Source organism: Mytilus californianus, unplaced genomic scaffold (assembly GCF_021869535.1).
Source record: "Mytilus californianus isolate M0D057914Y unplaced genomic scaffold, xbMytCali1.0.p SCAF_4, whole genome shotgun sequence".
In the NCBI taxonomy this organism is placed as follows: domain Eukaryota; kingdom Metazoa; phylum Mollusca; class Bivalvia; order Mytilida; family Mytilidae; genus Mytilus; species Mytilus californianus.
In genome coordinates, this window is record NW_026262690.1 from 50,746,372 (window position 1) to 50,758,825 (window position 12,454).

Here is a 12,454-nt window from a genome sequence, read left to right on the forward strand (position 1 = left end):
TTTATAAACCCCACTGCACAAACAAAACCCTGATTGCACCACTAGACATGTTAGTCTAACATATTGTGAAACCCTAAGTTAATCTGACAAGCGGTTTTGGAGAACGGGTGCGGACAAGTTCAAATTTAAAAGCGGCGGAAGAAGAAGAAGAAGAAGAAGAAGAAGAAGAAGAAGAAGAAGAAGAAGAAGAAGAAGAAGAAGAAGAAGAAGAATAATAATAATAATAACTGAGCAAAAACAATAAGTCTTCCCAAACTTCGTTTGGGAGACTTAATAAGTAGATAAACTCATCATAGATATCAGGATCGAAAATTTGAAAGCCAGACGCCAGAACATTATTCAGATCCCATCCATTAACCATATATTTTCTTGTTTCTTGTGCCAAAAAGACTTGAAAAATATAAAAAGTAAACATCAAGGAGTTATACCTGTCCTACCTTTGAGAATGTTCAAATAGCTTGAAAATGGTTGAGATCCCAACAATAAATCAAATATGTTCTTGTTTCTTGTGTAAAGATAAAGTGAATGACATATAGGGTGAGTCCTATGGGATCAATCCAAACCACTACCATTAGATATAATGTAAAATAAATGAAAAATGATCAAGACCTGTACACCATAAACTTCATTAGTTCTTGTCTCATGACCAATCAAATGGTCTATAGAATTGGTTTCTGGTGGTAATTCTCCAAACTAAGAACAGTCACGTTTCTTGAAAGTACATAAACGTAAAGTATGGGAAGATTCTCCAGGGCTATTACTGTCCCTTCTGCTTTTGTTTTTAAATACTGGAGATACCAGTACCTAACCGTAAACTTGTCCTTCTTCAGCATTGTTTTCCCTGATAAAAGGCTATTTTTGGTGTTAATTTTGGAAACCTTATAATAATAAGATAAGTGGAAATTTAAAAAATTAAATTAGAGTTTATACATATTTTGATAAATTCCTAGGGTATGTACTTTCCCAGGTTTTATTTTCATGAATGATAAGGTCAGCTTGTCAGCTTGGCAGATTGGCAGTTTTGTTTTAATTAAGAGATTAAGGGATAGGTACTAGATCTTAGATAGGAAACAGCATGATGACAGCATGGGTGTAATCAGAGAACATCTACCAAAAGCAGATCAAGAACCCACACCTTGCCTAGCACCAGCCCTTTTGATGATGGTCTAACTAAGCAAGTTGAGGAACTGTGGGAGGCATCCTTATGTATAAGTACTAGAAAGACTTATAATTCTGGCTTTCAATGTTTTAAAACATTTATGGCTATGACTAATCAGAATCATATAAATAGTGTGCCAATAATAGATGAAGATTGTTTAATTTATTTTGTAACCTATTGCAAGAATTCTCTTAAGCTAGCCCATGCTACAATTAAATTGTATTTAGCAGGAATTAGGCATAATTACTTAAGAATAGGGCATCCTGACCCTTTGACTAATTGTGCACGCTTAGAGTGTATATTAAGAGGTATTAAAAAGTCTCAGAGTAATGTTAAACAAAAGAGATTACCTATAACATCTCAAATTTTAAAACAATTGTGCTGTATGTTTAAGCAAGGAGTTTTTTCTCCATTCGTTGACTTAATGTTGCAGTGCGCATTTAATCTAGCTTTTTTTGGATTTCTCCGATGTGGTGAATTTACCTATAGTAGTAAAATTGCAAGGCAGGACATACTTTTAATTCAAAATATTAATTTAGACATAAATTTTCAAAATTTCACATTACATCTGAATTCCTCCAAATGTGACCCATTTCGAGAAGGTATTAACATTACTATTTTTGAAAATGATATTTTCAACCCAGTTGATTTGATGAGAAGATATATACAAGTACGAAAAGATTATGGAGCTAGACCAGATTCCTATTTATTCGTTAGTGATGAGTATAATAACACTCCTTTGTCTAGAGATACATTTATATCTCTGCTTCGAGATTTGCTGTTCAGATTAGGGTATAATGATAGTAAATTTTGTGGTCATTCTTTTCGAATTGGTGCTGCTACATCAGCAGCAGCGGCAGGGGTTGAGGATCATATTATCCAGACATTAGGTAGATGGTCATCCGATTGTTATATACGTTACATTCGAACTGACCCAAAAACTGTTTGTAAAGCACAAAGCAAAATGTGTCGTTCCTAATTTTTTATACATGTTTTGTTCTATATCAAAGGAGTTATAAGAACTACATTTTGTTAATTATTTTAGTATTGTAGATATTGTTTGTTTTCATTTTCATACATGAAATTATATTCAAGTACTTTTTCTTCCTAATGGATATATTGAATTATTTTTTACTTATATGTACATGTATCATTTCTTGGGGGCTTTCACTCATGCTACTCGTTCAATTTGGCCTACTTAATTTCAGGGAAATTATTTTCCCCCAATTCATTAATACATCTTATAAATTATTAAGGCTTTGTTTTATTTAAGGGTGATAATTAAGTTAGTTTTTGTACCTGTTGGGATCTACCGCAGGAATTCTCTTTTTTTCAAATTTATACCCGTCTGGGCTCTACCAGTCAGGTTCTAATAGTACCTGTTGGGATCTACCGCAGGAATTCTCATTTTTCGAAAATTCATACTTGTCTGGGCTCTACCACTCAGGTTCTAAAAGTACCTGCTGGGATCTACCGCAGGAATTCTCAGTTTTCAAAATTCATACTTGTCTGGGCTCTACCACTCAGGTTCTAAAAGTACCTGTTGGGATCTACCGCAGGAATTCTCAGTTTTCAAAATTCATACTTGTCTGGGCTCTACCACTCAGGTTCTAAAAGTACCTGTTGGGATCTACCGCAGGTATTCTCATTTTTCAAATTTATACCTGTCTGGGTTCTACCAGTCAGGTTCTAAAATAAATTTTTCACCTGTCAGGGCTCTACTGCAGGTTCTTAAAATTGCATAATTTAGGCATTTTATTTTTTAATTAATTTAAAATTATGTTGAGTAGGTAATGTTTTTGATTTGATTATTTTAATTAGTATTATTGTAAGTTTTAATGAGTAGCCCCCTAGAAAGCCAAATGATACATTTATTATTATTTTCATATGTATTCAGTATAATAGATTTAGAACTGATTGTGAATATGATACTAGTATACTGTGTATACAATGGTGTCTTAGTATATTAGTTTGTTAATAAAATTAGAATAGTTATTATAAAGTTTTGCGTATGATATCAAGTATCCAGTATGGCAGGATAAGTGTTCCATTCAAGTAGAACATTTCCTTTTCTACTCGTAGTATCTATATTAGTATAGATAATGTGGTATGATACATGAGACTAGTTATTGTCTATAAGGAGACATCTACTGTTCAAGGTGGTATGGTATATGAGACTAGTTATTGTCTATAAGGACACATCTACTGTTCTTTGTGGCATGGTATATGAGACTGTTAGGTTTTATTAGGAGACTTCTACTGTTTTATGTGGTATGGTATATGAGACTTGTTAGGGTTCTGTAGAAGACATCTACTGTTTTATGTGGTATGGTATATGAGAATTGTTAGCATTTATTAGTAGACATCTACTGTTTCTTGTGGTATGGTATATGAGACTTGTTAGTGTTCTTTAGATGACATCTACTGTTCTATGTGGTATGGTATATGAGACTTGTCAGTGTTCTAAGGAGACATCTACTGTTCTGACAGTAATAGGTATAAATGGAAATTTAAAAAATTAAATTAGAGTTTATACATATTTTGATAAATTCCTAGGGTATGTACTTTCCCAGGTTTTATTTTCATGAATGATAAGGTCAGCTTGTCAGCTTGGCAGATTGGCAGTTTTGTTTTAATTAAGAGATTAAGGGATAGGTACTAGATCTTAGATAGGAAACAGCATGATGACAGCATGGGTGTAATCAGAGAACATCTGTATATAATTTTGATAGGATGGTCAGTTGTCGTTTGAGCATTGCACTGTTAGCAGTCATATTTTTACTTGTGGAAAATTAATTCAGCCCACCCGCCGTTTCCCCAGCTGCACCTTTAAAAATTAAATAGTCATGAATTAATGTGTATTAATTTTTATATGTTTATTTAAAAGGGGCTACTCATAACAATATGTGTTTTGTTGTTTTAGTTTTATGTTTTTCATTCAATTTGGCCTACTTCATTTCAGGGAAATTATTTTCCCCCAATTCATTAATACATCTTATAAATTATTAAGGCTTTGTTTTATTTAAGGGTGATAATTAAGTTAGTTTTTGTACCTGTTGGGATCTACCGCAGGAATTCTCTTTTTTTCAAATTTATACCCGTCTGGGCTCTACCAGTCAGGTTCTAATAGTACCTGTTGGGATCTACCGCAGGAATTCTCATTTTTCGAAAATTCATACTTGTCTGGGCTCTACCACTCAGGTTCTAAAAGTACCTGCTGGGATCTACCGCAGGAATTCTCAGTTTTCAAAATTCATACTTGTCTGGGCTCTACCACTCAGGTTCTAAAAGTACCTGTTGGGATCTACCGCAGGAATTCTCAGTTTTCAAAATTCATACTTGTCTGGGCTCTACCACTCAGGTTCTAAAAGTACCTGTTGGGATCTACCGCAGGTATTCTCATTTTTCAAATTTATACCTGTCTGGGTTCTACCAGTCAGGTTCTAAAATAAATTTTTCACCTGTCAGGGCTCTACTGCAGGTTCTTAAAATTGCATAATTTAGGCATTTTATTTTTTAATTAATTTAAAATTATGTTGAGTAGGTAATGTTTTTGATTTGATTATTTTAATTAGTATTATTGTAAGTTTTAATGAGTAGCCCCCTAGAAAGCCAAATGATACATTTATTATTATTTTCATATGTATTCAGTATAATAGATTTAGAACTGATTGTGAATATGATACTAGTATACTGTGTATACAATGGTGTCTTAGTATATTAGTTTGTTAATAAAATTAGAATAGTTATTATAAAGTTTTGCGTATGATATCAAGTATCCAGTATGGCAGGATAAGTGTTCCATTCAAGTAGAACATTTCCTTTTCTACTCGTAGTATCTATATTAGTATAGATAATGTGGTATGATACATGAGACTAGTTATTGTCTATAAGGAGACATCTACTGTTCAAGGTGGTATGGTATATGAGACTAGTTATTGTCTATAAGGACACATCTACTGTTCTTTGTGGCATGGTATATGAGACTGTTAGGTTTTATTAGGAGACTTCTACTGTTTTATGTGGTATGGTATATGAGACTTGTTAGGGTTCTGTAGAAGACATCTACTGTTTTATGTGGTATGGTATATGAGAATTGTTAGCATTTATTAGTAGACATCTACTGTTTCTTGTGGTATGGTATATGAGACTTGTTAGTGTTCTTTAGATGACATCTACTGTTCTATGTGGTATGGTATATGAGACTTGTCAGTGTTCTAAGGAGACATCTACTGTTCTGACAGTAATAGGTATAAAAATCATCATCTTATTCTCCATGTCATAGAAGGGAGTTTGGTCAATATCCCTAATGCACCTCACATGGAGGAACTCAAAAATAGTGTGTAAACAAAAATCTCTGTGCAGTGATATTGGACATGTTTCATATTTTAACAAGTGACGGAGCTAAACCATTTGTGCTGAATTAGGGAGCAGAAGGTGTAAAAGCAATGGAGTATTTAATATATGCAAAGAACTTAATGTGTGAAAAAAGGGATTTTTCACCTGGAAAAACAGCATAACAAAAGGCTTTTTCAGGGTGTGCTAATTAACAGAAAAATGCATCTCACTTCATATTCAGAAAATTCAATCACATATGTGAAATAGTCTCAGCTTTGAAACAAGCCATCATCCATATCCAAGTTTACAATATGGGTAGAGGAATAGAGGGAAAGGCTACCATTACCGCCTACCTGAAATGAAATGCACATCTTGACCCAGTTGTTTTGTTAGTGAAGTTTTAATTTCTGGTGAAAATAAATTGTTGTCACTTTCCCTAAGATTAGAACTTAAATATTAAACACATTATCTGTCACAGACCCTAGTGGAAACAATTATAGCTATTTTTTTTTAAAGTGAAAGCAAATATTGCAACATTCAAAGCTGCATCTTCCTCCCATTGAAAATCTAATGATTATCCAACAGAAATGTCAAAAATTTGCAATGAAATCTTACAACTGTAGTGTTCAAAGGGATTATTTTTTTTTGTACTATTTTAATTTGAAACTGCATGTGACCTTCAATGTTTGGGTATTACACTTGTTAATTGTTAATGATAGTAATTGAAAATTACTTTCAATTACTAATAAAATTGAGAATGGAATGGGGAATATGTCAAAGAGACAACAACCCGGCAAAAGAGCAGATAACAGCCGAAGGCCACGAATGGGTCTTCAACGCAGCGAGAAAAACCTGCACCCTGAGGTGGTCCTAAGCTGGCCCCTAAATAAAAATGTGTACTAGTTCAGTGAAAATAGACGCCATACTAAACTCCAAAACATATAAATGAACTAAAATTAAAAAACATACAAGAATAACAAAGGCCAGAGGCTCCTGACTTGGGACAGGCGCAAAAATGTGGCAGGGTTAAACATGTTTTGTGAGATCTCAATCCTCCCCCTATACCTCTAGCCAATGTAGAATAAAGAAACACACAGCGATAAAAGAAGACTGAGTCCGATGTCAGAATAGGTAACAAAAGAAACTAAGCAAAATGACAATGATACATAAATTAACAAAGGACTACTAGCAGTTACTGACATGCCAGCTCCAGACCTCAATTAAACTGATTGAAAGATTATGTCTTCATCATATGAAAATCAAGTATCAACTAAGTCTTGTTTCTCAATTTTGAAAACTGTATGATAAATTAATTGACAAAACTTAGTAAAAGTGTCAATGCCACTTGTGTTAAGATATCAAGATTTGTAAAAATATGAACTCAAAATCTATATTTATATTTTATTATAAATTAACATGGACATTTGATAAGTAAAATTGTAAAGTTCTACAATGTTGTTATACACTATCACAGTTCAACAGTGTCAAAACAGTAAAAACATAAATCATTTAAAAATATGACATATACACATTCAATAAATATATACCTAAACCTTGTAGATTTTCGTTCACAGTATGTCCCAAGTTCATTTCTTTTCAGTTGCTTGTAACATGCATAATTTAAGTAAAAGTGAGTTCCATGAATTGCATAGCTAACTTATTTAAGCAAATGAAACTAACATTAATGAATGAAGTTCTTGAAAATTATAATTATAAAAAAAAGAAATCAATAAAAATTAAAATAAAAACATATATATTAATAAACATCATTTTGGCCACCAAAAAGTAACTACTGCTCAAACTAAAATCTTTCTTTGATGACATTTATCTGCTATCACAACTTGATGCAGGAAGTTGTAACATAATGGCTTTGTTTCTAAATCTCTAATCAATACACCAAATAACTTAAATTGGATGCTTGGCATTTAAATAGAAATTTAAAGTTACAACTTTTTATTGTTGGATTAAATCACTTTTTGGAGATTGAAGTGTATTTGAATCATATCAAAATAAAAAAAATCAATCACTGAATTAAATTTAGCATTCCCTAAAATTCAAATTTAAGGAAATTTTTCACTATAAAAGTCTTCATTATTTTTTCATACCTGCCTCACTCAAATATGAGCTGCAATCAAGATATCTATTTAGTAACAATTAAAATATTAGTTTTTAAATAAAAAAAATAAAAATAAAGAAAATGTCATGCTTTAAACTGAACAGCAGATTCACAAGCAGAAAAGAAACAAATGAAATAGCAGAAGTCAGATTAAAAAAAAAATATACTTTTACCGTTATGTAAAGTCTTTGATATGTTATGTTGGTCCCAGGGCTGACAAAAAGTTAAGATCCCTATAAATATTTGGAATGTCTATAGTATAAATATTTACTATTTTCTTACATCTGATATAGTTCTAAGAGTGCCTAAATAAGACCCCCTATGTAACCTGATTTGCTTACATGCTACCTGAAAAATATATGGAAGGATATGAAGAGTCCCAAAATCTAGGACTAATCACTTTCAATGTATATTAGGTTCTAATACCCTACATAACTGCAGTGAAAATTATCAAAAATGATATTTTATACCATACTGTATTCATAGTTTTATTATGGCCTTGCAGGCTGATCGGTGGTATCTTTTAATTAAAGCTAAACACCCTTGGGTGATTCTGAAAAAAATATATTCCTGAATTGGCCGAAAGGATTTAGAGAACCTTTTAATGGATGATTGATATCAATTGATTATAAAACCTAACAGGCTAAATGAACTAAGCAAGACTTCAATACTGTGTTTTGCTTCCTTTTACATATATATATATATATATATATATATATATATATATATATTATATATAAAACACAATATATCAATAAAGGTTCTAATGTGTACAGACCCTGTATAATAAACATTCATATACAGAAAATTGTAACACCATCTTTTCTGACAGCAAAATACATGATAAACTGAAACATATTTTCATTGTATAAAATTAATAAAACAAAAATAAATATCTGAACTAAAAGTGGTGATGAAATCAAAATAGAATATTTTAATTTTTACAAAATTTTTCTGTCATTCAAAAAATTAATAAAACATTGTTTATATCACATTAAAATCTCAATGGACAAGGTCATCTACATGGACGGAATACAGTGGCATTTTCCAATTCTTCTTTATTTAGTAATATTCAAGCATGGTTTCCAAAGGGTGAGGTACTACCATCCTAAAAAACAAGGAAAAACAATTAATTCAAACTTTAATTGAAAATATGTCCAAAAAAAAAATTAAAATTAGACTGCAACATATTTCATAGTCATCATTAGTTTATAGAAATTTTCCCCATATATCTAAAAAGTACATTCAGTAAGGATGTAACTCACATTTCTCTTAGTTGACCTTACTTGGAATTTTTTGTTTTATTTCCCTTTTAACTAAATGCTATTACTTGTATCAAAAATTTGTTACATGTATATCAATAGTTCAATGAAAAATATACCTATAAGACATATCAGTACCTATAACTGAAATAAATTAAGATTATAAAGCAATTCAACTGAAAGTTGATATTTTGTTACATATTTACATCCCTAGAAAACTGAACTAAACAATGTACAGACATAAATATGCAAGTTGTCATTTATTTTTTTTATAATAATACTAGTCTGTATACTTTCTTTGAAATGCATTACTGGACCAAAATTGTTTTACTCAGCTCTGGAAAATACAAAAATCATATGTTCTTGAAGAAACTACAAAATCCCCCAAAAAATAATAAACTGTTGACATAGAGATATATCTCGCTTTTTTGTAATTCTGATAGTAAAATGGCAATATTTAAACATGTAAAACATGCAAAACATTCAAATGTATGTATTACTGAAAAATTATTACACCAGGGTTTTCGATATCACAAACTAGTCAAAACATTTACTAAATTTTATCATCGGTATAAGGACATCATTCGTAAATATAGCTCAACATGCAGACTTCTTATACGTTCAGGTATTTCACATCCAATTTTTTATGGAAATATTCTTTATAAAGCACAAAAATGTCAGTATTCACCTCTGAAACTAACAAAACCTTTAAATAGACTTATTAAGAAGGGATATAGTTACGATACTGTTGTCAGGTCATTAAAGATTGCATATTTTGGCGTTGATATTGATTCACTTATAGGGTCTTTGCATCTGCACTAAACACATTTATTTAAAAACCAGTTGTTGGCATGACACGGGTTATGTTCTTCTCATATATGTTATGATGGTATGATACTTAACCCCTAACGGGAAGGATTGTGCCTGATATTCATATGATGAAGACATAATCTTTCAATCAGTTTAATTGAAGTCTGGAGCTGGCATGTCAGTTAACTGCTAGTAGTCTGTTGTTATTTATGTATTATTGTCATTTTGTTTATTTTCTTTGGTTACATCTTCTGACATCAGACTCGGACTTCTCTTGAACTGAATTTTAATGTGCGTATTGTTATGCGTTTACTTTTCTACATTGGCTAGAGGTATAGGGGGAGGGTTGAGATCTCATAAACATGTTTAACCCCGCCGCATTTTTGCGCCTGTCCCAAGTCAGGAGCCTCTAGCCTTTGTTAGTCTTGTATTATTTTTAATTTTAGTTTCTTGTGTACAATTTGGAGTTTAGTATGGCGTTCATTATCACTGAACTAGTATATATATTTGTTTAGGGGCCAGCTGAAGGACGCCTCCGGGTGCGGGAATTTCTCGCTGCATTGAAGACCTGTTGGTGGCCTTCTGCTGTTGTCTGTTCTGTGGTCGGGTTGTTGTCTCTTTGACACATTCCCCATTTCCATTCTCAATTTTAAAGTCAATGAACCATGACTGAATTTGCAGGGTCAAATAACTTCCATTGAAATGATAAATGCCAATGATTATAAAACTGCATACCAAATACCCTGGATTAATCATAAGTGTTTCAGGCCTCTGTGGCCAAGTGGTCTAAGTAGTCAAACTACTGTATCACTGAGGTTGTGAGTTCAAATTCCCCAAATGGCAGGTGCACTGGACTCCAATCTTAGTTGACTAGGATTGATGGTTTTCCTACCTAAGGTCTTGGTTCTTTTCAGGCACTCTGGCTTCCTTCACCAATAATAAAAACTGACTGCCAGGAAATAGCACAATAGTGCTGAATGTGGCGTTAAACACCAATCAATTAATCCATCAATCATAAATGTTTCCATTTAAACTAACCTAAACCAAACTTTAACTTGTAAAATATGCAAAAGTTTTGAAGTCAAAGGACCATGAAAATAGGTTGGGGCCATAACAATCTCCATGGATATGAGACTTACAAATGCTTATAGAACTGCATACCAACTATCATTGACTAAATATTAGTTGCTTATCTTAAACTGATCTTATCACAAATTCAACATGTAAACTATGCAAAATATTCAACATCAATAGACCATATTTAAGGGGGAGAAGCCAAATGATCTCCATGAAAATGAGATGTACCAATACTTATAAAACGGCACACCAAATACCATTGATATACCACTTGTGGATCCCCATAAACTGACTTAATCACAATCTAGTACATGAAAACTCAGCAAAAGGTTTCAAAGTTAATAGACCATGACTTAGGGGTTGGTTCCAAACAATCTGCATAGAAATGAGATGTGCCAATACTAATACAACTGGAATTTCATGGACCTACCAGAGGCTGATTCAGGGGGGACCCTTATGCAGCTACATATATGATAAATGCATAGACTTTTTTACAAGTACATGTATCACTCCAAGTGTTGGCTTGCCAGGGGCCTCCTTTTCAATATCCTGGATATGCACCTGCCTACCATTGGTGGTTCCCAATCAACTAAACTAATCATAAACTAATACATTGTCTATGACGCCGCCAACATCTTGGGAACTAGTAGGCCTAAGTCTCCATTTTTTCACTTTGTAGAAGCGAGATAAAAATCAAATGTGCTAGAATAACAAATTGATTTAAGTGAATATTCAATGGGAATTAACTGGTTAGAAATAAAAGGAATATTGGCTGATGGCTCTATTTGGCCTAACCTAAATATTATTAATTGGTATGTGTTAAGTTCAAACTGCAAGGTCTTAATTATGAAAATACACACAGAATTTAAGGATCAAAGATGGCTTCAAATAAATTTTTCTAAAAACAATTTAAAAATACGTAATTTTGACACACACCGGTATCTGTTAGTGAGAAATATGGAGTGCAAGCAAGAACCTAGAAAATACTTTGAAGAAAGTTTAAAATAGAAAAACACTTTGGTAAATAATTTGGTTGGACTTTGTATAATTTATGCTCTCATATTTGATTGATTGATTGATAGGTGTTTTATGCCATATTCAGCACTATTGGCTATTTCGTGGCGGTCAGTTTTTTTTTGAGGAGGAAGCTTGAGTACCCAGGGAGAACCATGACCTTCCATAGAAAAACTGACAGTCCTAGTTAATTAAGATTGGAGTTGAATGCACCTGCCATGTGTGGTTTTCGAACTCACAACCTCAGTGTTGACTGACTGGCTAGTGATACAGTAGTTGAACTACTTAGACCACTCTGCCACTAATATTTAAAATAAAAAAAGAAAAATGTGTCCATAGTACAAGGATGCCCCACTTGCACCATCATTTTCTATGTTCAGTGGACCGTGAAATTGAGATCAAAACTCTAATTTGGCATTAAAATTAGAAAGATTATATCATAGGGAAAATGTGAACTAAGTTTCAAGTTGATTGGACTTCAACTTCATCAAATAGTCCAAAAACTTTAACCTGAAGCAGGACAGACGGACGAAAGGATGGACGAACGAACAGACGCACAGACAGAAAAACATAATGCCCCGATGCTGTTATCGTAGGTGGGGCATAAAAACATACAACATTTGTGTATTATTATCAAAAACCTAAAAATTGGCTTTTCAATGATGGCAGAGCTCCTTT

The 12,454-nt window shown here is 32.6% G+C and overlaps 1 protein-coding gene and 2 long non-coding RNA genes across 24 annotated transcripts in view; 1 reads left to right on the forward strand and 2 right to left on the reverse strand.

The window, feature by feature from the left end:
- Positions 1 to 2,283: 2,283 nt before the first annotated feature.
- LOC127698428 (uncharacterized) lies at positions 2,284 to 2,832 on the reverse strand. Its single transcript, XR_007980827.1, has 2 exons — positions 2,700 to 2,832; positions 2,284 to 2,538 (listed from the first exon to the last, which is right to left on the reverse strand). It is a non-coding gene; the product is annotated as an uncharacterized LOC127698428 (long non-coding RNA).
- On the forward strand, positions 2,613 to 4,908 carry LOC127698421 (uncharacterized). Its single transcript, XR_007980815.1, has 2 exons — positions 2,613 to 2,798; positions 4,393 to 4,908. It is a non-coding gene; the product is annotated as an uncharacterized LOC127698421 (long non-coding RNA).
- Positions 4,909 to 6,884: 1,976 nt separating this feature from the next.
- The window catches only part of LOC127698380 (tubulin polyglutamylase TTLL5-like), a 66,168-nt gene continuing 60,598 nt past the window's right edge, over positions 6,885 to 12,454 (reverse strand). For all 22 annotated transcript variants that reach the window (XM_052201813.1, XM_052201810.1, XM_052201803.1 and 19 more), the window contains one exon: positions 6,885 to 8,721. In XM_052201813.1, coding sequence (XP_052057773.1) covers positions 8,714 to 8,721 — 8 coding nt within the window. In that variant the 3' untranslated portion in view covers positions 6,885 to 8,713. The remainder of the gene's footprint in view (positions 8,722 to 12,454) is intronic.